The 27,390-nt window shown below is 40.2% G+C and overlaps 2 protein-coding genes across 5 annotated transcripts in view; one reads left to right on the top strand and one right to left on the bottom strand.

The window, feature by feature from the left end:
* CFAP97 (cilia and flagella associated protein 97) overlaps window positions 1-12,169 on the bottom strand; it is a 37,597-nt gene extending 25,428 nt beyond the window's left edge. Inside the window, exons 1-2 of one of the 3 annotated variants that reach the window (XM_059155831.1) lie at window positions 12,030-12,169; window positions 2,986-4,013 (exon numbers count right to left, since the gene is read on the bottom strand). In XM_059155831.1, coding sequence (XP_059011814.1) covers window positions 2,986-3,997 — 1,012 coding nt within the window. In that variant the 5' untranslated portion in view covers window positions 3,998-4,013; window positions 12,030-12,169. Of the gene's footprint in view, window positions 1-2,985; window positions 4,014-11,822; window positions 12,005-12,029 lie in introns of those variants that run through there. The other 2 variants (XM_059155832.1, XM_059155833.1) reach the window with 2 other exon arrangements.
* A 7,536-nt stretch (window positions 12,170-19,705) lies between these two features.
* SNX25 (sorting nexin 25) overlaps window positions 19,706-27,390 on the top strand; it is a 128,542-nt gene continuing 120,857 nt past the window's right edge. The window contains exon 1 of one of the 2 annotated variants that reach the window (XM_059155830.1): window positions 19,706-20,341. In XM_059155830.1, coding sequence (XP_059011813.1) covers window positions 19,937-20,341 — 405 coding nt within the window. In that variant the 5' untranslated portion in view covers window positions 19,706-19,936. The remainder of the gene's footprint in view (window positions 20,342-27,390) is intronic. The other variant, XM_059155829.1, reaches the window with a different exon arrangement.

Below are 27,390 nucleotides of genomic sequence, written 5' to 3'. Positions count from 1 at the left end.
TCTTGATTTCAAACTATACTACAAACTATACTACAAAGCTCTAGTAATCAAAATGGTATGGAGTGCCACAAAAACAGACACATAGATCAATGGAACAGAACAGAGAGCCCCAAAATAAGCACACGCATATACAGTCAATCTATGACAAAGAAGACAAGATTATACAACGGGGAAAAGACTGTCTCTTCAATAAATGGTGTTAGAAAAACCAGACAGATACATGCAAAAGAATGAAACTGGACCATCTTATACCATATACAAAAATAAACTAAACATGGATTAAAGATTTGAATGTAACTCCTGAAACCATAAACTCCTGGAAGAAAACATAGGCAGTAAGCTCTCTGACATCAGTATTTGCAGTATCTTTTTTGGACTAGTCTCCTCAGGCAAGGGCAATAAAAGCTAAAATGAATACGATCACACCAAACTAAGAAGCTTTTGTTCAGTGAAGAAAACCATCAATGAAATGAAAAGGCAATCTACTGAATGTGAGAAGATATTTGAATCATACATCTGATAAGGGGTTTGGTTTGTATACCCAAAATATATAAAGAACTTGCACTTTCAAAAACTATCAAAAAAATAACCTGATTAAAAAATGAGCAGAGGACCTGAGCAGACCACAATGAAATATTACCTCATACCTGTTGGAATGGCTAAAATGAAAAAGACAAGAAATAACAAGTGTTGGTGAGGACAGGAGAAAGAATCCCTTGTGTGCTATTGGTGGGGATGCAGAATGGTGTAGTCACAGTAGAAAACAGTAAGGGAGGTTCCTGAGAAAATTAAAAATAGAAATAGCATATGATCCAGTAATTCCATTACTGGGTATTTAATCCAAAGAAATCAGAAAACATTAACTTATGGGGCACCTGCGTGACTCAGTTGGTTAAGCATCCAACTTCTGATCTCAGCTCAGGTCTTGATATCAAGAGTCATGAGTTTGAGCCCCACATTGGGCTTCACGCTGGGTATAGAACCTACAAACAAAAACACTAATTTGAAAAGATATATGGACCCCTATGTTTACTGATTATTTATTATTTACAGTAGTCAAAATAAGGAAGCAACCTAAGTGTTCATACATAGATGAATGGATAAAGAAAATGTGGTATATATGTACAATGCACTATTACTCAGCAATAAAAAAGAATGAGATCTTTTCATTTGCAACATGGGTGGACCCAGAGGGTATAATATTGAGAAATCAGTCAGAGAAAGACAAGCACCATATGACTTCACTCATAGGTGGAATTTCAGAAACAAAACAAACAAAGAAAAAAAGACAAAAAAACAGACTCTTAAATACAGAGAACAAACTAGTGGTTATCAGAGATGAGGTGGATGAGTGGATGGTGAAATAAGGAAAGGAAATTCACAGTACACTTGTCACGATGGGCACTGAGAACTATACAGAATTGTTCAATCATTACACTGTACACCTGAAACTTTAACAGTGTGTATTAATTACACTTTAATTTTTTAAAAAAGGTCAGAGACCTGAATAGCCATCTTTCCAAAGATGACAGGATGACCTACGACAGCAGACAGGTACTGAAAAGGATGCTCATCATAACTAATCCTCAGGGAAATGCAAACCAAAACCGCAATAAGGTGCCACCTCACACCTGTCAGAATGGCTAAAATCAACAATACAAAAACAACAGGGGTTGCTGAGGATGCAGAGAAAAGGGAACCCTCTTACACTGTTGGGAATGTACATGGCGCAGCAGCTACAGAAAACACAATAGAAGTTCCTCAAAAAATTAAAACCAGAAAGGCCATATGATCCAGCAATCTACTTTTGGGTATTTATCAAAAGAAAATGAAAACACCAATTTGAAGAGACATGCAAACCCTGTGTTCACTGCGGCATCATTAACCATAGTCAAGATATGGAAGCAACCGAAGTATCCATAGCCAAATGAATGGATAAAGATGAGATATATACATATAATGCAATTATTACTCAGCGATAAGATATCTTGCCATTTGTGGTGCCACGGACCTAGAGGGTATGATGCTAAGTGAAATAAGATGAAGACAAATACACTGTTTGTCTTTCACTTGTATGTGGAATCTAAAACCCAAACAAAAGAACAATACTAAACAGACTCAGATATAGGAAACAAACTGTTGCTTACCAGAGGAGAGGAAGGGTTAGGGGCTGCGGGGGACAAAAGAGGTGAGGGGAATTAAGAGGTACAAACTTCCAGTTATAAAATAAGTCACAGGGATGTAATATACAGTATAAGGAATATGGTCAACAATATTGTAATAATTTTGCACAGTGACAGATGGTAACTAGACCTATCATGGGCATCATCTCATAATTTATAAAAGTACTGAATCACTGTGATATATACCTGAAGCCAATAGACTACTGTGTCAATAATACTTCAAAAAATTTGTATCTTAAAGGAACTGCCACCTGAATTATGCTATTTCATCAACTTGGTAATTAGTTTTCAAGTAATCCTCTTTAACCTTTAAAGTCTGAATAGTTCCCTACAGTTTATTCCAAAATTTCATTTGGTAGCATTTCTTGCCACTTTCTCTGATATGAAGACAACAGGTCAGGTTATTTTAATTTTAGTACTGTTGCCTTTCTTAAAGAAGAAAGTGAAATCTATCTCATGCCCACATCTCTCAAATGTGAAAAACATCTGTCTCCACTTCTCTCATTTCTGTTGTCTATATGGTCCCTCCAAACTTTATGACTTTGTAAGAAACTAAACAAAATTAGGGTAGTAGTTACTAGTCCTCATTCATTAGCTTTTCAATATTATAACTAATGATATTCCAAGTATTTTTAAGGTAAAATAGGATATTTGGTAAAGTTATTACATCAATTATCCCAAACAATAAAATATATCTATTTTAGAAAAATCAGTGCAAATTCACAGTATTTGCTATTTAAGCTCAATATACCATGAAGTTTACTATTTGCCCAATATTTATAGCTTTTAAAAAGAAAATTACCTTTCAAAAGATGATTGAGATCCATTGTGTCATGTAAGGCTTTTTGTTTGTATCTGTGGTCTGAATTGGAATCTAACACTGAAGATTTTGAAGTGAGATCAGGCCCATGTTTTTCTTGCCCTTTTTTGGTTGATTTCAAAGATTTTGAATTATTTTTTAAATCTTCAACATTTCCATATACTTCTTGACTCACGTTTTCCTGCCTTTTAACTTTTACTTTTTGATCATTTGATGCTCCCAGTTCAAAAGACTGAACAGGGCTGATGTCTGGAGTTGACAGTGGAGTGACATCTGTCACAGTATCTTCCGATTCCTCAGGGTAATCATTGACTTTTGGTTTAGTACTTGAAGGCTGTATTCCTGCTGATTTCATTCCTGGTTTATATTTCTGTTTTGGTGATAAGTGGGTTACACCGCATAGACGTTTCTTTAATGATGGCGATGAATCAGAAATACAGTTATCGGACCCTGCATCTGAACAATCTGTGCCTGAACTTGAAGATGAGGAAGACAGAGAAGAAGAGGAGGAAGAGGAATTATTTTTGGAATATTTTTTACTTATGTTTTTCTTAAAGTTATTAGATGGTTTAGCTGACTTGGACCTGACATGTCTTTTCCCATCATCACTGCTTTCCTCTCCATCTGTATAATAATCATCCTCACCTTCTTTTATAATTTTAGGAATTCTCCTTGGAGTGGGCAAGTGTACTTTATGCCCTGTTGTAGCATCCCACAATTTTTTTGATCTTGGAGTGGTCAATGATAAAGAATTTCTGGTTTGCATATTATCATTTTCTACAGAGTGTTCTGGAGGAATTTCCTCCTTTTTTTCATTTTCCTTTTTTTGTATTCCAAATTTCGAATTTTCCGTATCTTTATCTATTCTCTCTTCAGGGTCATCATTTTGCTTGCCAAAAACTGTGTTACTTTCACATTTCTTTGCTTCTTCAAAGTCACTGTCAAAGAAGGAATGGTCCACTTCACCTTCTGATACATCTATAAACCGATCCATGGTGGTAAAAATATATCTGAAAAAGAGGCCAGTGTTACCATCAAACTAAAGAATAATTTCCTAGTACTTTTCACTTTTTATAGTAATTACATATCCCAAACTGAGACATTTGATTACAGAGAAATGACAAAAAAATAGAGCCACCAAAAAAAAAAAGTAACTCAGTAAGTGATAATCAGGCACAAGGGTAACAATAAATTGTACCAGTGATGTGAAACTTAAGTTCAGTTCACAAGAGTACTCAAGGCAAGTTTATACAAACATATACCTCAGTAAATAGCCATACACCTAGGTGAACCCTAAGGAAAATCTGCCTTCAATAAGTACAATTAGAGTTTAGAATAAGAAGGGATGGTGTTAAACCTCCCCCAAATCAGCTAAGCCATCTTGAATTTAGAATTTGACCTCTAATACTATTCTCCACTTAAAAAACAAAAACAAAAACAAACACACACACACACCCCAAACAAACAAAAAAAAACCATAAGTCAAAAAACTGTAATGACTATTTCTGGAGGTAAAGAAAAACAAGGGCCTAGAAGATCTTACTGTTATAAGAAGGTACAGTATTCAAATATGCCTGATACCGTGATAATACAACAAAGGCTCTAGTTTAAAGGGGTTTCCAGGGCGCCTAGGTGGCTCAGTGGGTTAAGCCGCTGCCTTCGGCTCAGGTCATGATCTCAGGGTCCTGGGATCAAGGCCCGCATCGGGCTCCCTGCTCAGCGGGGAGCTTGCTTCCCTGCCTGCCTCTCTGTCTACTTGTGATCTCTCTCTCTGTCAAATAAATAAATAAAATCTTAAAAAAAAAAAAAAAAAAAAAAAGGAGGGGTTTCCACTGTCCAAGTTGGAAAATTTAGTACTGGAAAACAAAACACACAAAATACTCTTAAAAATGAAAAAGTACTTCCATGGAAAGCTATTATATGATATTCAAAATCGTAATGATATTCAAAAGGGCAAATAATATGAGGTACATTAAAGGAAAGGTACATATAATAATATACAGCCAACAATCCAATTGTGCACTCAGTATACTCAAATTATGATTAATTCTACGACAATTAAAAAAACATGTAATCTGTATTCTCAATCAACCATGATACTCTGGAGCCTTTTATTGCTTAAGTGATCCTGCAACCTATAAAACAAGTACAAACATGATTTAAAAATCAACCAAACTCAAACTATCAGTACTAATGCAATAGGTTAATAAGACAGATGAGAGGTATGTGTGGTAATACATCTTATCATCATTGGGTAACTTACTCTGCCTTAAAGGTTTTGAAGAATTTAAGAGATTCTGACATAATAAACATAAAAACTTAACTATTCAAAATCAACTTTTAGATGCTTATTTAATTTAATAACTTACCAGATTTATTAAAAATGTCTAAGTGCTTAGTTAGACTTCCTTTATTAGATATATAAGTATCCCTGGCCAGATGTCCAAGGTACTTGAGAAAATCAAATATACTAAAATTGTAATTGTGCTGTTCATATAAATTAAATTTGCCAGTCTGCAAATGGTATAGAATGTTCAGGGAAAATCAAGCTAAGTGAAGATTAATCAAAGTACTAGTGAGTTTTATTTTATTTATTAACATATAATATATTATTTGCCCCAGAGGTACAGGTCTGTACAGGCTTACACATTTCACAGCACTCACCATAGCACTAATACTCTAATATTCCCCACAATGTCCATAACCCAGCCACCCTATCCCTATCCCCTCCAATCCCCAGCAACCCTCAGTTTGTTTCCGTGAGATTAAGAGTCTCTTATGGTTAGTACAAGTGAGTTTTAAAATTCTAACACATTATTATATTTAAATTGAGAAAAGATATGTAAGTAGATCTTAAAAGTTTAAAGAAAAATCAGATAACTTATACCTAAACAATAAATACAAGAAATATTATTTCCCATAGCACAGATCAATGCCCTCGTAAGTTTCAAAACTCTATCAACAGAAGGATGCCTTCTCCACAAACCCTCAAAGATATTTAATAGGTTTTAGAGGTCAAATTAAAGTCTACTCTTTTAATTTATAAAAACTGAAACTTATCTCCTTGGCATTTGGCTATTAATTTTCAGAGCCATAAAAAACCCATCAGCCTTTTAAATCAGTACCTTCACTTCGGAAATTCATCCTAAGAATATAGTACTAAAAAGAAAGAATGGTATGCATTATAGTATTACCTGTACTGAAAAAACTTAAATGAAAAAATACTATGATCCATTAAAAAAATTATTTACATCAGGGGTCAGCAGGCTACTGTGCATGAACCAAATCTGACCTGCCATCTGTTTCTGTAAATAAAGTTTTACTGGAACACAGCCACAGGTTTAGATATTGTCTCTGACAGCTATCATACTATACCTGTAGAGTTTAGTAGCTGTGACATAGACTACAATATATTTATCACAAAGCCTAAAATATTTATCAACTGACCCTTTACTGAAAAAGTTTGTGGACCCCTGATTTAGGTGATATATCAGCATGAAAAATGCACAATACAAAACTGTTTATCCATACCGGATTAATAATACAATTTACGCATTTAAATAAAAACCAGGGGGGAAAAGAGCAAAATTAAGTTGACCTGTTTGAAGAAAACCAACAATCTCACTACATTTTTAATATTTCCATTACTGTTTTTATATAGTGTCCCTGCAATAAATTAAGTAGACTGGGAGTTTGCACAATGAAAAAGAATGAACAGAGTCAGACACAAACTTGGTTTTGCCACCTACGAACTGTATTTCTGGGCACATGTAAAGGATGTTCATCACAGCACTACTGTTTCTAACAGCAATGAGTTAGGAAAAACGCAAAGTCTAATAAGAGGAAAATGAATAAGCAAAATATTGTATCTGACATACTATATGTCAGTCAAAAAGGATGAGCTAAGATCTACAAAAATAATATTTACTAAAGAGAATTAAATGAACAATTATATAAAACTTAAAACACACATGATACTGAATTCCTCATGGGAACAAAATTACATAGCATGGCCTGGAAGGACCAGTTCTTAGCTAATAAACAGCTAAGAGTATGAGGCTGTGAGGGAAGAGGAGGAATGAGGGTGAAGAAGCCCATAGAAGGTAAAAATAAAGAACCTGGCATAGGCCTGGGATCATGGGTCACCACATCACAAAGAGTATGACTGACGGGCACCTGGCTGGCTCCGCAATTTGAGCATATGACTCCTCATCTCTGGGTTGCGAGCTGGAGCCCCAAGTTGGGCATAGTGCCTACTTAATTTTAAAAATATAAAAATAAAAATAAAAAAAGAGTATGACTGATCATTGTCAATACAACTCTGCTCATCTGAGTTCAAAAAGGAAACCAATAAATCAAAACAGCCACTGCAGGCTGGCCAGCTCTTACATTATTTTGCCATTAAATTCCCAAAAGTTACCCTCTTTTGTAAGGTAATTAACTCTTTGATCCAAAATACCAAGGGATGGAATAAAAAAGGGTTACAGGTAAATTTTTTTTTCTCTCTCACTTTATTACATGGTTAAAAATACCTTTGTGATTTAAAAAATTTGAGGGGGGGTGTTGCCTGGGTGGCTCAGTCTGGTTAAGCGTCTGACTCTCAATTTCTGCTCAGGTCAGGATCTCAGGGTGGTGAGATCCATGATCCCAGAGTTATGAGACAGAGCATGAAGCCTGCTTAAGATTAGCTCTGTCCTGCTCACTCTGCCCTTCCCTCCACCCCTGCCTCCCCATGCTCTCTCAAAAAAAAAAAAAAAAAAAAAGAATTGTTTTTTGGGATGCCTGGGTAGCTCAGTTGGTTAGGTGGCTGCCTTCAGCTCAGGTCATGATGCCAGGGTTCTGGGATCGAGTCCTGCATTGGGCTCTCTGCTCAGCAGGGAGCCTGCTTCTCCCTCTGCCTCTGCCTGCTGCTCCCCTTGGCTTGTGCTCTCCCTGTCAAATAAATAAATCTTTTAAAAAATTTGTTTTTATGGGGCACCTGAGTGGCTCAGTGAGTTAAGCTGCTGCCTTCGGCTCAGGTCATAATCTCAGGGTCCTGGGATCAAGTCCCGCATTGGGCTCTCTGCTCAGCAGGGAGCCTGCTTCCCTCTCTCTCTCTTTGCCTGCCTCTCCGTCTACTTGTGATTTCTGTCAAATAAATAAATAAAATCTTTAAAAAAAATTGTTTTTTTAAGTTTCTTCAAAATTTAAAAACAAATGGTTTTATGGAATTGCCTGGAGCATAAATTTCCCTAGTTTAGTTTAAAAAACAACTCTTTCAGGGTGCCTGGGTGGCTCAGTGGGTTAAAGCCTCTGCCTTCAGCTTGGGTCATGATCCCAGGGTCCTGGGATCGAGCCCCACATTGGGCTCCCTGCTCACCAGGGAGCCTGCTTCCTCCTCTCTCTCTGCCTGCCTCTCTGCCTACTTGTGATCTCTGTCAAATAAATAAACAAAATCTTAAAAAACAACAACAACAACAACTCTTTCAAAAACAAATCACCAAATCATTCTATCATGCCTCAGAAAAACTTGTTTTTCAGGAAATACACAAAATCACTAACATAACTCTCATTGGTATTAGTATTACTATTCTAGTACAACTAAGAGCTAAAACATATTTAAGGTTAAGAGGTTTTTATCATTCCCATTTACCAATGAGAAAAATGAAGCAGAGCAAGAACTTGCCCAGAGTCACACAGCTTGGTAAGTGGCAAAGCCAGGATTCGCAGGCAGGCAGGCAAAGTTTAAAGATCATGTTATTAATCACTGTTTATTCTGCTTCAAAATAAGGTCCTTAACTAAGATATGGGTTTTTTTTTTAAATCTTTAAAATACATTGCTATGATATCTATGATTTATCTAATAATAAACTGCAAGATAACAAGATCTTCTCATCAAGGGGACTTTTAAAGGAAAACGGGATCTATTTAGCAATACGGTTTTAGGAACAGTTCTGTGCAGAAAAAGAGGATCTGTACAGTTAAAATTAGATACACATGTGATTGCCACACATTTTGCTGGAATTTATTTGCTATGTAGCAATTTTCCATTAACAAAGTAAACTGAAAAAAACCTCATGGGAACCACAAACTAAACCAGTGGTAGCCTTGAGTAAATTAAAAAGTGTTAACCTAGGTAACAAGAATTCAGAACTTTAACTTATGACCCTCTCTATCCCAATCTGAGCTTGTGACCAAACCACCTGTCCAAAGACGGTAGTGAATTACAAAGGTATTTCTGACAAGGAGTGACAATTGTGGAAGTCACTAAATTTGAAATGTTTCCAACATGCCTCCTCTTTATGTGTTTGGCATATCAAGTCAATTTTGCGATCCCTGATAATCTTGGGTAAGACCTACGTAAAGTTCCCTATGAAGGTGCATGGCAAAATAATTCAAGTTAGAGCTAATACCCTTCCATACCCTTAGAGTTTCCCAACAGTCCTGAAAGGAAAAAAATTTACCACCTTACTTTAGGTATGAAGAGACTAAGACCTAGCAATTCAAATGGCTTTAATAATTTAAACTGATAAGTGTCAAGTATGCCTCTTATGATTTCAAGCTTTATCAAATTTGTGAATTAAAAAAAAAACTGAGATAGTTGAAATTAAGGATTCAAATGGATAAGTGGAAAAAAAAGCTATCACTCACAGAGATTTTATGACGTGCCAAGCACTATTCTAAGCACTCTTTCATTGATCATTTGCCACTGATTATTTTCACTGACCATTTAATACTGGTAATGACAAGGAAACTGAAGCACAGAGGTTAACTGACATGTTCAAAGACCATGTGGCTAGAAAGCAGTAGAGTCAGGATTTGAGTCCAGAGAGTCAGCCGTCTTACTGGTTATGCTGTATTGAAACAAGCAAAGGAAAATGAATAAGCCAAAAACCTAATGGGGAGGTATACTCTGAAACTGCCAAATAATAACACAATAATAGCACAGACACAGAATGAGGGAAGGTGAGTAGGGCAGGTGCACTGAGGGGCCCAAGTTCAAAGAACGTTCACTGAAAAAAGACTTGGAGCTTACCAAGTGGCAAAAGAATGACTGAGAAACCAAAACATTAAAATGCTCTTAAGTCATCCCAGGATAGCAATATGCAATCTTGGGGTAACCTGCATTACATTCTGCTTGGTCAAACTACTTCTTGAATAAAGCAGTTAGCTCTCAGTGCTATGGTGAAGAGTCTAGAATCTAAGTCATGATCAATGTTTTATAGAACAAGGGATTCATAGTTAGTAAAAGTAACAGTTAAGAGAAAGGGTATGCTCAGATAAAGGACTGTGATATGAAAAAAGATTTTAGAGCTGTTATTTGTAGTTACAGATGTAGAACTTCCATCAACAGATGTAATCTATAAGAAACCTGTTCTTAATAAAATTAAAAAAAGAAAAAACAAAACTTGTTTTTTGTTTTTTTTAAAGAAACCTTTTCTTAAATCAACATCAGAATTGCTCAAAATGGAATGGGCTACTTTCTAGGATTATGAGCCATGAGTCACTAGATAGATTTTGGAGCAAAAGCTCAATGTCCACTTGTGATGCTACAGAGGGAATTCATGCATTAGGAGGACATGATTTTCCCAACCATAACATTTTATCAACTAGGTCTAAATCCTAACAAATATTTGTAATCCAAATAATTAGATAGTTCTTTGAAATCCGTTTTTCATAGCTAACAGTTTCGTGCCTTATCTCCTTACTAAACTGGGAACTCTAACATTAGACATTCAAAGAATGTTTATCTGATGAAGGAGTTTGGAGCTAGGAGGCTTAAGATTTTCTGCTACGTAAGCAGAAAATTCACTGCTTTTCCCTGAGCTAATTCCCTTGACAGTTTTCCACAATTGTTCCCCTCCAACACCCATACCTCCACCACACACACCAGAATTAACTATCCTCTGATCTGTATTTACATGGTTGATGTAACCCTCAACGGTTGTTAAGGACCCACCTTACTTAGTGTTCATGAGAGGTGGCGAAACACCTGGGAGATTTTTCAGGCATAATACCCAACAGATAGGGTTATTGTAAGGATTTAAGCACTGTGGTGATTTAACTGAATTTATGGAAAAAATTATCCAACCATCCCACCCACTAGGCAATCCTTCCCATAACTTTTATTTCAAAGTTAGTGAGATTCAATTAACATTGGAAAATGAAAATGTGGACTTAGGACTGTCACGATTCTCTTTACAACATATTGGGAAAGGATAGAAATGAAATGATAATTCATTTAATAACTCTTCTGGGGCTCAGTGAAAACCTCTATTTGTCAAAAGCTGCCTGGGCGTCACTTGGACACTTACCATTTGTATAACTCCCGCAGAGCCAGCAACAGAAATACTAATGCTTTTAAAGATACAAATACCAAATAAGAATCTGGCATTTTTCAAACTGTCATTTCGTTACTGTGACATCACATTATTTCTGAAATTAGGTGTATAATACGCTCCTAATAAGGTAACCGACTGGGTATGAAAATTCCGGCCCTAAGTAAAAATCCGTTTTCCAGGACTTGAGTCAAGGGTCCGTTCACCACCTTTTCTTGACCACCCCCTTCCCCGCCCCCCCAGGGCAGCAGAAGATAACTGAGAGGCCGCCCTCAGGCTCCCGAGTTCAGAGTCAAGTCTTCAGAGGTGGGCGGCGCCGACCCGAACCCGGCTCCCAGTTACCCCCACTTCCTGACTCAGGGCCGACCCCGGCCCCCGGGCCATCCCCGAACGCACCCTGGGGGTAGGCCGGGCGGTTCCCACAGGGGCCGGCTGAGGTGCGGGAGGCCCCAAGGACCCTCCGGCCGCGGGCTCGGAAGCCTTTGTTGTGGTTACACCCACCACTGGAGAGGCTGGTTGGGCAGCAGCGCCCACGGAGCAAAGGGGTGGGGGTCCCGGCCAGGCCGTCTTTCCTAACCTCCCGCGCTGGATTCCTCACAGCGACCCTGAGGACTCGCCGCTGCCTGGGCTCCGGAGACAGGAAATGGACCCCCAAACGGAGGCGAGGGAGGCGGGCGGGGAAGAAGGGGTTGCTCGCGCGCCGCTTACCTGGGTGCTGTGGCCGTCGCCGCCGTCTCGCGCGCCGCCAGCGGCGTTCTAGAGTCGCGCGCACGCGCTAGCGCGCGCACGCACGCCCCACACGCGGCTCCCAGCGGCAAGGCTCGAGCTTCCGGAGGCGGAGAGAGCGGAAAGGGAAAGGTGGGGGGTGCAGAGGGAGCGTCGCGAGTACCGCGGGAACTGGGCGGGGGTCAAACGTGCGGCGCGGCGGCTCCTCGTGGCCCCTCGCGGCGCGGGGAGGGGGGGGGGGCGTCATAGAGCGCGGTGGGCCGGCCGGAGGCCTAGAGAGGCTCTCTGTGCCGCGCCCCACTGCGGGTGTCGGGGAGGGGGAAGTCAGGCCCGCGACTCCGAGTGGGAAGGCGCACGTGAAGAAATGAGGCTTGGAGGCCGTTAGTTGCCCAGCGCACCGTTAAGGTCTTACCGCTACTGCCCCCCACCCCCACCCCCACCCCCGCTACTAATGGCAATGCGGTGGACCTAGTTGGTACAGCGGCTAGTTGGGAAAGTGGCTTCAATTATCTTATAAGTCGTTACCAAAACAACGGCAGTAATAAAGGGGGGCAGCTGTGACTTTGTGATTCTTTTTATCAGCAGAACTCCGATCAAAGAACTAGTTGGTTCTACGATTCAAGAGCCGGTAACGCATTCTGACTACTGGTGAACGAGGTGGGTGGTTAAAGGAAGAAAGAAGTGATCTCTGCGGAATATGTTGAAAGCTATCATTTTTCGGCTTCGAACTCCCAGGCACATAGTAGTTGTGATAGGGTAATGGTGCCCCACATATGTACCCTTCCTAATCCCTGGAACCGGTGAATAGGCCATTTCACGTGGCAAAAGGAACTTGGTACAGTGGGGTTAAGGATCTTTTCTGTGTGTGTGTGTGTGATTAAGGGTCTTGAGATGGGAAAATCAACCTAGATTATCCAGGGGCGTTCGGTGTAATCCTATGGTTTCTCAAAAATGAGAGTCAAGAAGTTTGGAGTCGTTAGTAGGAGTGATGGTTGTAGAAGCAAGAGGTTGTTAATGTAGAGCACCGTGACTTCAGTTAACAATACTGTATTGCGTATTGGAAAGTCAATACTGTAGATCTTAAACGTTTCTCATCATGTAAGAAGTTCTCAGGGGCGATGGGGTGGCTCAGTTAAGCCCCCAACTCTTTTTTTTTTTTTTTTAAGATTTTATTTATTTATTTGACAGAGAGAAATCACAAGTAGATGGAGAAACAGGCAGAGAGAGAGAGAGGGAAGCAGGCTCTCCGCCGAGCAGAGAGCCCGATGCGGGACCTGATCCCAGGACCCTGAGATCATGACCCGAGCCGAAGGCAGCGGCTTAAACCACTGAGCCACCCAGGCGCCCCAAGCCCCCAACTCTTGATTTCCTCTCAGGTCACGACCTCAGGGTGGTGAGATAGAGCCCTGAGTGAGGCTATTAAGGCTTAAGAGTCTTTTTTTTTTTAATTTATTTATTTGACAGACAAGAGATCACAAGTAGGTGGAGAGGCAGGCAGAGAGAGAGGAGGAAGCAGGCTCCCCGCTGAGCAGAGAGCCCGATGTGGGGCTCGATCCCAGGACCCTGGGATCATGACCCAAGCTGAAGGCAGAGGCTTTAACCCACTGAGCCACCCAGGCGCCCCAAGGCTTAAGAGTCTTAAGGCCCTTGAGTGTGGAGCCTGCTTAACATTCCTTTTCCTACTTCCTCTGCCCCTCCTCTCTCTCTCTTGCTCCAAAAAAAGTTTTTATCTCAAGGGAATAAATACGTAACTATGTGAGGTGGTGGATGTTAACTAGACTTATTGTGGTATTCCTTTCATAGCTGTACATCCTGGACTTACATGCTGTTATATGTAAGTTATATCAATAAAACTAAAAAAAAAAATTTTTTTTAAATAAAAAGCAGCAAGAGGTCAGAGTGATGTAAGGGGACCTTGAAGCAGGGAAAGCAGGCACCTCTGGAAGTTGACAAAAGGAAGAAAAGGTATTCTCCCCTGAAGCCTCCTAGAGGAATGAAACCCTGTAAATACCATGATCTTAGGCTTCTGACCTCTAGAACAGAAAGAATAAATTTGTGTTGTTTTAAAGCACTAAATTTGTAGTTATTTATTATAGCAGCAGTAGACACCTAATACATTGGGTAGTCAATAACAGTTTTTGCATGAAAGTGCAAAGAAAGCGAGGAACTAAGGGTTATCCATATCCTAGGGAGTGTCACTAAGGAACTGACTGTATTTTTGTTCTTTACAATGCGTTTTGTACTTTCGAGTTATAACTACCAGCAAGTACACAGTATCCTCCTGTTCTTTTTATAGATTAAAAAGTAGGATTTCACTTAATTCTGCCTGATGAAATTTTGCTGGCACCATTTCCCAGGGATGATTTTCTACTCTGTGGTCAAAAGTTTGTTATACAAAGGGTTTGAATAAACATTTCTCTGAAGAATATATACAAATGGCCAGTAAGCACATGAAAAGATGTTCAACATGGCTAATCGTTAGGGAAATGCAAACAAATCATGAAATCCCACTTCACACACATTATGATGGCTATTATAAAAATAAGAGAAAAAATAAAAAGGATTGGCAAAAATGTGGAGAGATTGGGAACCTTGTATATTGCTCATGGGAATGTGAAATGGTATGACTGATGTGGAAAACCATGGCAGAGATCAATAAACTGAACTCAGAGCTACCATATGCCCCAGCGATTTCACTTTGGGTATGTACCCAGAGGAGTTGAAAGCAGAGTTTCAAACACATATTTGTGCACCCATGTTCACAGTAGCAGTATTCACCAAAGCCAAAAGCTGGAAATAACCCAAATGTCTGTCAACAGATGGATAAGCTAAATGTGGTACATTCATGCAGGAATATTATTCAGCCGTAAACAGGAATGAAGTTACGCTAGATGCTACAACATGGATGAATCTTGAGAACATTATGCTAAGCGAAATAAGCCAGGCATGAAGGGACAAATATGACCCCACATATATGAGGTACCTAAAATAGGCAAGTCACAGTAACCGAAATTAGAAGTGGGGGGCCTGACTAGTTCAGTTGATGGAGTATGCAATTCTTGATCTTGGAATTGTGGATTTGAGCCCCACATTGGGTGTGAAGATTGTTTAAAAATAAAATCTAAAAAGAGGAAAAAAGAGACTAGTGGGGGTTGGCGTGGAGAGGGGAGGGGGAGTTCTTATTTAATGCATGCGGCATTTCACTACAGGTTGACAAGAATGATCTAGAGATGGATACTGGTGATGGATGTACAACAGTGTGAATGTACCTAATGCCACTGAACTGTACGCTTAAAGATGGTAAAATATTAATTTTTGTGTATGTTTTATGATTAAAAAATAGCAAAAAAGGCTTATATCTTAAGCTTTAATTTTGGCTTTTTCTGAACTACGAATTTGGAAAAATTTTGCCTTTTGCCTGGTTTTCTTTTCCTATAAAGAGCACATCATCAGTAGTCTATATTGAATGAATCAATAAGCAAATGAAATAGATGGTAAATAAGCTTCTTCAGGCCAGAGATTTTAATTGCTTTGTGCCTCTTCATAATTCTGGTCATAGAGGGTCATTAACTCATAAGTGAAAAAAGGCTCTTCCCCAGATTCATTAAATCTGGACTCTTATCAGAAAAGATGAAAATAATATCCCCTGGCCCCTTTTCAAAAATTGTTTTTCACTTATTGTAAACCTCTTGGAACAGAATATGGGCTTGACTTTCTGCAGAGAGCAATTAAAAGATCTTTTTGCATAATAGCTGGAGGTTTTTTCATGTATGCTAAACTTTCTTATGAGGAAATGTATTTTTTTTAATTTAGGAATTAAGTTTTGAAGGATGAAGTCTTTATGGAGTTGAAGTTTACAACCAAATTTAAATTAAATATAGTTTCATATTTTTTAAGTTTCTTAAGGGGGTACCTTCAAAATATTTAAGTGCTCTAAGAGGAAATTGAGAAAGTAAAATGACTTAGATTCACATTTGAATCTCCTGTACTTCCACAAAGCAGAATTAGTGGCTCTCTTCTCACCACCATAGAACTTTGTAATACCTTAGTAATATATATTACATTGCTTTATGCTTTCCCCCAAACCCAGTTAGAATGTGAGCTCTTCAGGGACAGAGACCTTTTTTTTTTTTTTTTTTTTTTAAGATTTATTTGAGAGAGGGGCAGAAGCAGAGGGAGAGAGAGAATCTCCACCAGACCCCACTAAGCAGGGAGCCTGATGTGGGGCTCAATCCCACAACCCTGAGATCATAACCTGAGCTGAAATCACGAGTGGGATGCTTAACCAATTGAGCCACCCAGGCTGTCTGCAGAGACTATGTTTTACATTGTTTTCTAACAAAGCACCTAGCTAATATTTTTGTACTGAATGAAAGAATAAATAGAAGTCACATACTACTTCTAGAAGTTCACAATATATTGAAGAGCTGGATGAATGCTATTGTACTGGTTTTGTAAGGACATTATTTGTATAATATAGAAAGCAGTTTGTTTTGTCCTTTGACATTACTTTTAGCTATTTGAAAGATGGCATCGTGGAGGAGAATCTTATAATTTAGGTCCACCACCTACTAGCTCTGTGATTTTGAGCAAGTCATTTAACTTCACCGAGTCTCAGTTTCCTAGTCTGGAAAATGGGATTATAAAATTTACCTTATGTCCTTTGTAGAGTTATAGTGAGGAATTTATGTTTTAAACAGGATTTCCGAAAGTTGAAGTTTCCATTAAGGGATACCTGGGTGGCTCAGTGAGTTAGGTGTCTGCCTTTGGGGTCATGATTCTAGGGTCCTGGCATCTAGCCCAGCATCTGTCTCCCGGCTCGGCAGGGTGTCTGCTTCTCCCTCTCCTTCTCCTCCCCTCCACTTGTGCTCTCCTGCTCTCTCTCTCAAATAAATAAAATCTTTTTTTTTTTTAAAGAAGTTTCCATTAAAATATGAGGGTTTTTTTTTTTACTTTTATTTTTTTATTTCTAAATATAGTATCATGGAAGAATATCATTTATTCATTCAAAAATATTTATTAAGGGCCTACTCTGTGCAACCCCTATTCATACTCTAATTAATACTCTAATACTAATTTTTATTGTCTATAGGTATGTTCTCTTTCCTAGAGCAAATAAATGACAAATGAGAGACACTGGCTTCGTTTTGGTAGTATATAAACGCTTTATATAATATTAAATACATAGTGTTAATCTGAAAATATTAAAAATCTTTTCCTAATTTATGTAAGTATATTTAATCCATATTGTGTCCTGCCTACTTTTAATACATATCATGAAAAAGTATCAAGATCAGTTCAAAAATTTTTTTGCCCACATGCATTTTGGAGAAATTAGTTAATAATTAAACACAATTTATATTCTTTTTTAATAATCTGCTGCCCAATAATACTGGATATTAAATTTAAGTGACTGTAGAATTTTTTTCATTTTGTTTCATAACTTGAAAATATTAGAATAAAGCTAAATGATACATCTATATATATAATCATCAAACTCTTTACTGAGAAACATAGTTGTATACTGTCTCCCTTCCCTCTATCTTCCCTAGGTCCATTTGTTCATTTTATAAGTAAATAGGATTAGATTATGAGGAACTATCAATTCCAAGAACAAGAAATGTGAACTTTAACATATTTACAGTGCTAGGTCACAGGATACCACTGATTTTGGTGACCAGCCAGATGATCCACAAGAAACTGATTAGTGTGTTCCCTCAAAGCAAATGGTGGTAAGTTGTTAAACTAATGCAACCAATGAATTATACTCCCCCTATTTAAGCCCATGTGTAGGCCCCTCCCCACTTAATTACTGGATGGGCCATATGATTTGCTTTGGCCAATGGGACATTAGCAAATATAACCTAAGCAAAAGCAAAGCTAAGCATTAGCAAATATAACCTAAGCAAAAGCTTAAAAAAAAAAACGTGGCATTCCTGAGACTGTCCTGAGAAAAAGGCCAACCTGACCTTTTGGAGGGTAAGGATACAGGGAGCAGAGACAAGCCATCTCAACAGAGAGTCCATAGATCACACAGTCCCAGCCTATGCATCCAGGAGGCCATAGTTTCATTAGTGACCCCAGGCAAGAAGAGCAGAATTGCCCAACTGACCCCAGTCCAAATTGCTGACCCACAAAATCATAAGCAAATGAAATGGTTGTTATTTGGTGGTAGCTTGTTATGCAACAGTAGATAACTGTGGCACACTGTATTTCCAGTATGTCTTCTTTTGGATAATAACCTCTTGGATAATACTTTGTTTCAAAAGAATAAATAACTGGAATTTAAATAAAAACTTGAAACAAACAAAAGTATTTGGCAGGTAAAAATCAAATTGCACGGCTCATTGTATGTAAATTATTCATAAAACAATTAAAAAATTAAAAATAAAAAAAATCCATCAAATATCTTACTTCCTGTGAATGTTGTATTTGTCCTTTGTTGAAATAATGACAGACGATTCCTTATAGAAAAATAGTATAGTCACAGTAATTTGAAAATACATTTTAATGCTTTTCTTCACTATGCTCCCTGGGAAGCAGGATATAACGCATTTTATTGGACAACAATAGTGCAGTAGTTGAACTGTTGAAATTCTTCAGGATTGCTATGAGAAGAGAGTTCTGACACTTCGCTTTTGTTTCCCCCCATCCTTTATTTCTCACTGCTTTTCTCGTCTATTTACTTCTTCCCCTTCTTCTTTCTATTCCGGATTGGCCCTATCACCCGTCCTTTCAAATCATTAATCTCTTCAGAGTTCCATCATTTCCTTTACAATTCTTTCATCTATCAAAGATACAGCTGCTTCTTTTACTGCTCTTAGTAGTAATTACTAGTATTTAGCATATTAGCATCTTTTCAGTAAACATCTGTATATTAAGCATGGGATCGTGATAGGAGAATTAGGAAAATAACGTACTCTAGAAATTATTTGGACCTTTTGGCTCGTGTAGGTAATAACACTTCTATTGACTCTTTGTAACAAAAACATAGGGACTTGGAGCCAAAGTGCTTATGGCAGCTGTGCACACCCTCTGGCACCAGGCCGACTTTGGGGGCCTTTCCATAACTAGCAATTGCAGGTTTCATTACTCTTGCACGTTCGTCGGATTCTTTCCCTGAAGGGGAAAAAAAAAAGGAAGGTTGTTGGGGGGGGAAACTGCATTAAAAGCGAGGATCAGGAATGCTTGCCGATTTTATCTAAATAGCAGGTGAAAACAAAGAAATTTGGGGAACCCTAAGCTTGGGAGATTACTTGGCCGTGAAGAACGGAGAGCGAGGATTCAGGGATCACCTGAGCCGGAGAATTACAAACGCTTCTGACACCTGCCGCAAAATTTTCCATCGCGGACGGTACCCTGCGGGGAGGGGAGCAGGAGCGCCGGCCCGAGCAGTTACCCTGGCGATTGGTGGCGCCCCCTTCCCTGAGGGGCAGCGGCGGTCCGACCCCGCCCCCGCGCCGCGGGTGGGCGGTGGGGGCTGGGCGCGGCCGGGCACCTCCCACCTGTCACTCAGCGGGCCGCGGTCGCTCTCCGCCCCCCGCCTGACAGGCACCTCGGGGCCGCCCCCGCCCCCGCTCCGCCTCAGGCTTCGCCAGCTTAAGTCACAACAAGGTCCGGCTACCTGGGCGCGCCCGGCCGGACGGCTGCGGGGCGGGCGCCGGGTGGCGGCGCTGAGGGCTCGCCGAGAGGAGCTCCGCGGCGTCTGTTGGAGCCGTTCCCTCGGTGGGCCGCCGGCGAGGGCATGAGCGCCGACCGCCCGTGCCTCAGGAGCGGCGGCGGCGGGAGCGGCGAGGGGAGGAGGCGCCGCGGAGAGGCCACCGTCCAGGGCAGCGCCGGGGGACAGCAGGGCAGGAAATGTGCCTGTGCTTAGCGGCTCAGGAGGCAGCATGCACCCCGATGCCACCGACAGCAGCGGCGCCGGCCTCAACCTCGCGCCGGCCGCAGCCGCCGGCGGCCGCCCTGACTCCGGCGCCCCGGGCGAGCGCCGGCCGGACCCCCGGGAAGACGCGGCGGCGCCGGGGGCTCCTGGCGGCGGGAGCTGGCGAGTGCCAGTGGCCGTGGCCGCACTCGCCGCCGTGTGCCTCTCCTGGCTGGGGCCCGGTTGCTGGCAGGCGACCGGAGGCGCGGGGCCGTGCACCGTTCTGCTCAGGCTCTGCCTGTACCTGGGCTGCGCCGCGGCCGCCTTCCTCCTGGGGACCCTGTTCTCCCTCGTCTGCCGGAGCCGGCGAGCCCCTCCGCCCGACTTCGTCGCCGCCTGGAGACGGCTGGCTGCGGCCGCCCGCCGGCCGGGGGTAAGTACCGGTCTCCCCACTGCCTCGCGCGCCGGGGCCTCCGCCCGGCCCTCCGCGCTTCCGGTGCCCGCCGCCCGTCTCAGAGCCCCGGGTGGCGGCAGCGGCGGCGGCGTGGTTTGTCCTCTCCGCCCCGGCTGCCGGAGAGGAACCGGGCTGGGGTTGGTTGGCCCCGCGGGTAGCTGCGAGCGGGCTCCGGGCTCCTCCGGGCTGGCGAGATGCTCGCCGAGATGCACGTTGTTAGGCTGTGTAGTTGCTCCACAACCACCCCCAGGCACAACCTCGGTAGCCGAATAATCACTCAGAATCTTGGATGCTGCTCTGCAGTTGGCGGCGGGGGCACTCACTGTACGCACGCGCTGCGCCCTACATCGGTCACTGTATTTCTAACCGTTCTCTGGGGGAGGTAACTTTATGACCTTTTACCGATGGGGAAACTTGTTCAGAGAGGCTGACTTGGCTTAATTCTCATCCTGCCAATACCTCTCATCCCAAATCTGGTGCACTGTGTAGATCAGTGGCGCAGTCCCAGCTAGTTTCTGTGCTTTCGAAAAGGGATGTCAGATATAATTTCAGTTTGCAACAAAAGGAACCGTATTCCCAGTGGGTTGGGGACAGCAGGGCGGTGATTAGGGAAGACAGGAATGAGCTCTTCCCTTCTTCGGTGCCAAACCATTGCTCGATCAACGTCCCAGCTTCCTTTGATAACCTTATCTAAGTGAAACTTAATTCTGATGTAGCTTGTTAGCTTGTGTGTTTGGGGCACATTATGCCGAGTCTGAGATTTGTTTCTGCCAGTAATTTATTTAACCATGGGTTTACTAAGAGAATTATAACTTAAATTTCATAAGCCAATAGGATACAGGATAATGGCTCTAAACAAGGAAGTGAAGAACTAACATACTGCACAAACCAGTGATAGATGAATACACCATTGTTCTAGGGGATAGAGAAAGTCCAGATTCATTCATTCATTCAGAATTGGTTCTTGGTAGAATCAGTGCTTTCAACAAAAAGCTGGGCATTAGCTGCTGGGACACAGAGCTAGTGGTGTTGCTAGTAGCATTGGTGTTGGGAGGCAAGGTGAGCTGCTCTGAAGGTTAGTACTTTAGGGACAGTTACACAGCTTGCACCACTGCAAGAGAAATAGACTCACCAAGGCAGAAACAGATGTCCCTTTCCCTCCTGAGACGGCTGCCTGGTTTAACACCCTGCTGACCAAGAGTTGCCTGACCCCAGCAGAAACAAGTATCTCAAGATCTACAGAGAGCTGTTCAGATCAGCAAAGAGTAGCCTTGGCCAGATTGAATACTCTGGGTTAAGTCCACACAAATTACTGATATTTAAAGTTTAAAGTGTCCATTACATCATAGTTATTCTTCCATATATTTAGATGGATAAGCACTCTAAGAGCACAGTAGTTTTGCAGATACCATCTTGGCAGGGTTTCTCAAATTCACTGTCCAATCAAAAGAACTTCATTTAAAAACGTGAATTTGAAATCTTAACCAATGGATAGCATAACTTGGCACTCACTGCTTGACTGAACGATATTGTCATTAAACTGAAAGTGCCTAGCCACTTTAAGCTAAGGGAAATGGCAGTGATTCAGCTTCATAAAAATATTTGTTAGAGGGAACATTGCCCTCTGGGTTTTGTATTTGCTTATACTATGATCTGCTTATAGTTTTGTAAATATCAAGCTCTTCATCAAAATTACCCTGTCCTGAGTCAGTCTCTTCTGAATGTACTCTTTAGATAATGGCTGGAGGATCGTAGGTAAGGAAGTCAGGCATCCTCACTCTGTAAATTCGGTATATTAAGGAAAAGGAGCTTCTGTTTTCCTCGGTGGTCTCAAAAATTAGTAATGTTTATTTCTTTTAAAAACCTTCATGAAACAGTCCTTTTTTTCGTATTTAATTTAGCAAGAGTTGATGGGCAGGTGTATTTTTCCTCTTGATTTTTCTCTATAATGGTAGAAAATAAGAATCCCGATTTTACTAACTGGTTTATTGATTTATAAATAATGTCCCAATTCTTTAGAGTATTGTAAGAAGTTATAATTCAGTCAGTACATATTAAGTGTTTTATATGAGCCAGATATTATTCTGGAAGCTGGGATTGAATCAGTGAGACACATAAGAGCCCTCCCTACTCCCTGGAGATTATATTCTTATGGGAGATCAGGCCATAAATAAGGTGATATTTTTAGATAGTGATAAATGCTTGTGAGACAAAAAGTAAGAGTTAAATGATTAAGAGTTCCTAGTAGGTGAGAGCAGGAAGTTTAGATGATGAGGTCAGGGTCAAAACCTAGTGTATTGCATTTTGCCTCTGAAGGCACAGAAGTTTTATATTGTGGGTTACCACTATTTCCGGGAAAATACATTTCCCCAAACCGCCCCCCTCCACCACCAACTCATTTAGACCTCTGGGTAGATAAAACTTGGATTAACATCGAGAAAGATGCTTTAGTAGAGGAATTTGAGAAAATAGTATCTTAAAGGTGACAGAAAACGAAGCAGTATATTGTAATTCTTTATGTATACAACTGGAAGATTTCAGTTAATAGAAGTGAAACATAAATTTAAGGAAAGTAGATTATTGGTTATTCTTTGGAACTTGGATTCGTGTAATAGTCTTAAATGAGAAAAGAAGGGCATTGGGAAAAGCTTTATATTATAATTAAAATGCATATTCTTCACATAAAATCTTGTTTTTTTGACAGTACTGGTGTTATTTACTCAAGCTTTAAGTTGTGCTGCATTGCTTATTTTACCCCTTCTTCTAGTTGTGCTATATTTCTAATTTGTATTTAAGTGTTTTTTTTTTTTTAATGTTCTGTTCTTTATGAATGGAAGCATAAGCATGTGGTGTAGTATAAAATATGTCAGTTCTGTGGGGGTAGGAGCTGGACCACACAGGTCATCTAACATATGTGGAGGGGGAGGCTGTTTAGTAGTGAACCAAATGGCGCCTCTTATGATACAGTGACTATTTTACTACAGACATTTTGATTCAGCATGAAGAAAAGAAGCCTCATTCGTTCTTACACATTTTGGATTCTTCTAGTATGAGTCCTACAGGTCAGAGGCTGGGATCTATCCTTCTAGTTGCTTATCCTTCCTTCCTCTTTATTTCCTTCTTGGTCTCCTTCTATAATGAAAAAAAATGTATACACCGTTAAAATAAGCAACCTCAAAGAAGCCCAAACTAAAAGTGACAAGCGTTTTTGTGTCTAGAAGTGTTTAAAATGCTTCTGCCTGTTTCACAGTGTACCTATTGGTTAAAAACTCCATGTAATTAGCACCCGTGATTGACACCTTTTGTCATTACCTTACACGTAGCAAGAGCTCAAGGAGTGTTTGCGGATGATGACAGAGAAAATTGTTCTCTCATGCTTTTCCGCTCCTCTTAATCCAGTACTAGCATTTACTGGGCATCTCCTGTGTGCGTGAATTTTTATTTTGGGAGGGATGGGAATTACTATTGATTAAAGTAGTAAAAATAATTTTCAACTCAAATAGAAATAATATGTAGTAGTATATACAGGTTCTAAGGAAGCTTTCCTGTAAGGTCAGGAAAGTCTTAGAGTTGTTATCTGGGCTTCACTTTAGAAAAACTTGGACTTTGTTACAGGCCAGCAGATTGGAGCTGTAATGCCCGGGCTGGCCTGCTCCTGGGGTAAGTGTTGTTAGTCCAGCTTTGCAGAGCAGGCTGTCATAGTATGTTCCATCTTGTGCCAGGCCAGTTAACTTATCTGGCTCAAGAGCCTCAGGTTCACTGGCCACAGTTACTTGACCCTAGTACATCGTCTAAGCAAGGCAACAGAAAGAGAAATATGATGAAAGTGAATCAGTAGTTTAGAAAACTAAACTATGTCTATGGATTTTCTCTTTTACATTGTAACTTACTAGATATTTCTTGATTTATGGTTCATAAATTCAAAAAATTCAAAAAAAGTAAGCAATTAATTGATGATGATCAGAAGGCTGATACAAGAAAGTCCACAAAAGTGAATAGTAGCATATGGGAAACAAAGTCCACTGCTCTATGAAGAAAACATTAATGAGAGACTTTCCAAAGTTCAAGCAGATAGAAGAGTTCAAGTGGCTTATCAAATCTAATTAATAGGCATTTCCTGAGTATCTGCTACGTATCTGCTATTGTGATCTTATTAGATCACTTTTTGCCTAGTTAGCTGCTGAGTCCCTGTGTCTGACACATAGTAAGAACATAGCAAGCTCTCAGGAGATATCAATTTTGCCTGAATAAATGGATTATTGTTTGAGACAAGAACAAACTTAACTATCCTACTTCCATTTTGAATTGAAATTTTAACCCCAGCATCCTAGAGAAGGGTCAGAGCCTTGCAATAGGTGTCACCAAGAGCTTGGGAAATTGGTCTCTGGAAATGCAGGGCAATGTTTTTACTGTTGGGGAGGATTCAGAGATGAACAAGAATCTCCCTGTCCCTGCCCTCTCAGGCTGAGTAGACAGGACTGATCAAGAAGACTAGTGGTATGCCAGATGTTTATAGAGACAGTAAAATATTCACAGAGCAATCCATGGTGTCAGTTGGCTTGAGTAGGACTTCAAGAATTCCTAAATGAGTTCTTTTACAAATACAAAAGTTCTTTGAGTAAAACAAACTTAATTTAGTTACTTGAGGGGAAAAAGGAAAAAGAGACAGTGATTAGGGAGCCTATATACGACCTCTTTGTGACTTTCCTTTATTATGCTAATGTGATAAACTAACCCTCAGTAATTTGATAATGGATAATGGCATAGTATACTTACTGTCTTCAGAATATTTGCATTTTAACCAGGGGATTTAAGTCATGGTGGCTAGTAGGAAAAAACATAATTGAGGAAGATGGCTTTTTGAGAACCCCTTAAATCACAGGGTCCTCCCTAGCTCTCTTTGTGATCTAAAGGTTGTTTTCCTCTAAATTCACATTATTAATAATTTTTAAATTTAATTTTTTATGTAGATTATAAGTTCACATGTTTATTTAAAAAGCATATACAAGGGTATGCAGTGAAATTTTCTCTTCCCTATAGATAGTTATTATTGATAGTTGTCTATTCTTCCAGATATATATTATGCACATATAAGCAAATACAGATATGTATTTAAAGGGAGAAGTTTTGTACAGTATTTAAAGGGAGAAGTTTTGTACAGTAAATCTGTAATTTACCAATACAAGAACAATGATTACGCATAAAGGACAGTTTTTTCTTTTTTTATATCTTCATTACAAAGGCACTATCCCTTAAGCTTAGGAAACACAAGAAGTTATATATGAATGATAAGTTCAAAGTACGAAGATACAATACATGATTATACCTGGAACAAAAAATAAATGCTCATCAAAAACAGGATATGAATGCTAAGAAATACAGAAAGTGTGATTTGATTTAGCAAGACTCTAAAGGAGGCAATAATTATTTTAATAATTTATACAAAAAATAAGTCAACCAAACTGCTGACAGAATGCCTGTACCATTTAGGATCTGAGTTGCCGCTTAGTATATGAGATGAATCATAAGAGCTAGGATTGGAAAGTTAGTTTGGGTCATGTTGTGGAAATCTTCAGTCAAGAGAATAGATAGAACTGGATTTTAGTCTGGAGACTTGGCAGCTACCGACCCAGGAGGAGAAATGCCATGTTAAGTGCAGTGATAAAAAGTAAAAGTTAATCGCGTGCCTATGTGGCTCAGTCCTTAAGCGTCTCCATTCAGCTTGGGTCATGATCCCAGGATGCTGGGATGAGCCCCACATTCGGCTTCCTGCTCAGCAGGAAACCTGGTTCTCCCTCTCCCACTCCTTCTGCCTGTGTTACCTCTCTAACTGTGTCTCTCTCTGTCAAATAAATAAATGAAATCTTTAAAAAAAAAAAAAAAGAGAGAGATAATGAAGCTGTGTGAATGGAGATAAGAGAATAAATTTGAGTGAGATTTTTTCTTTGATGTAAAATATCATCATTACAGTTAGGTTTAATTATCTTCTCCAGAGTGTTCCAACATTCTCTTTAAACAATAAATTCAGTCCCCAAAAAAGGGTCCTCCTGTTCACAAAATGGAGACCACAGTTTCCAAGTTTAAATGTTTGTTCTTTTTGGAGCCCACATTTTGGTCCTTTCCCGGGAGGTTCATTTCAGTCTTGAATCTCAAGTTTTGTTTTGTTTTTGATGTCACCCTTGTAATTGAATGTTGCCTTCTTGAAAATATCTTAGGTTTTATTTCCCAACCTTATTGTTTTGGGGTAAGGAGTACCCCCAGACTCCTGAAAATGTGAGCTCTTGTAGTCAGAATGGTGCACACAGTTGTATAAAATGGTGACTCAGCAGGTTTAGTGCTGAAGGCTCCCGGCTTAAGAAAATGAACATTGCCAATGGAAGGCTTTAAGTATTAAAATGATAGCATACGAACTTGTGGCTTTAAAAAAAATGCAACTTTGCTTTCGAAAGAAAAATACTGCAAACTTGGAATTTATTTATTTTTTTTTTACCCCAGGATTAGGTCCCTTTCCAAATTAGTGTTGGGTGAGTGGGTGGGAATGATGGGAGTGGTGGGCATCTCTTCTAGTGGGTTCTCCTGGATACCTTGAGCCTCAGGCCAGGGCCTGCATCCATGATTCATTTCTGCATCTGTGTTAGACTTGAGGAGTGTGCTTATATAGTTTCCAGAAACACAGTGAAGGTTTCCAGCAGGTCCAGTGGGTTTGGTTGTATTTTGATGGGTTTCCCAGCTCAGGTCCTGCTTTGGTAGAATGTACTTAGGAGTGTGAGATGTGCCTGCTCTGTCCCTGGGGGTGACCTGTTCTGGTCAGTTACTATAGGCACTGGTCAGTCCAATATATTTGTCAGCCATACTGGGGTTTCCATGTCTGAATTGCCATGAGCTGGATGTAAAAAAAAATGTCTGTGGGAGCTCCAGATAAAATGTCTCTGAGGCCAAGGAAGAAAAAGAACAAATAGTACATTTTTAGGGTAAGAGACATGAACTTGTTTAGGCTACTAGGATCTATTTAATAAGCTTCCAGTTTT

Source organism: Mustela lutreola, chromosome 18, assembly GCF_030435805.1.
Source record: "Mustela lutreola isolate mMusLut2 chromosome 18, mMusLut2.pri, whole genome shotgun sequence".
Taxonomy (NCBI): Eukaryota; Metazoa; Chordata; class Mammalia; order Carnivora; family Mustelidae; genus Mustela; species Mustela lutreola.
Note: the sequence above shows the minus strand (reverse complement) of the source record. Positions and strands in the feature narration are given on the sequence as shown.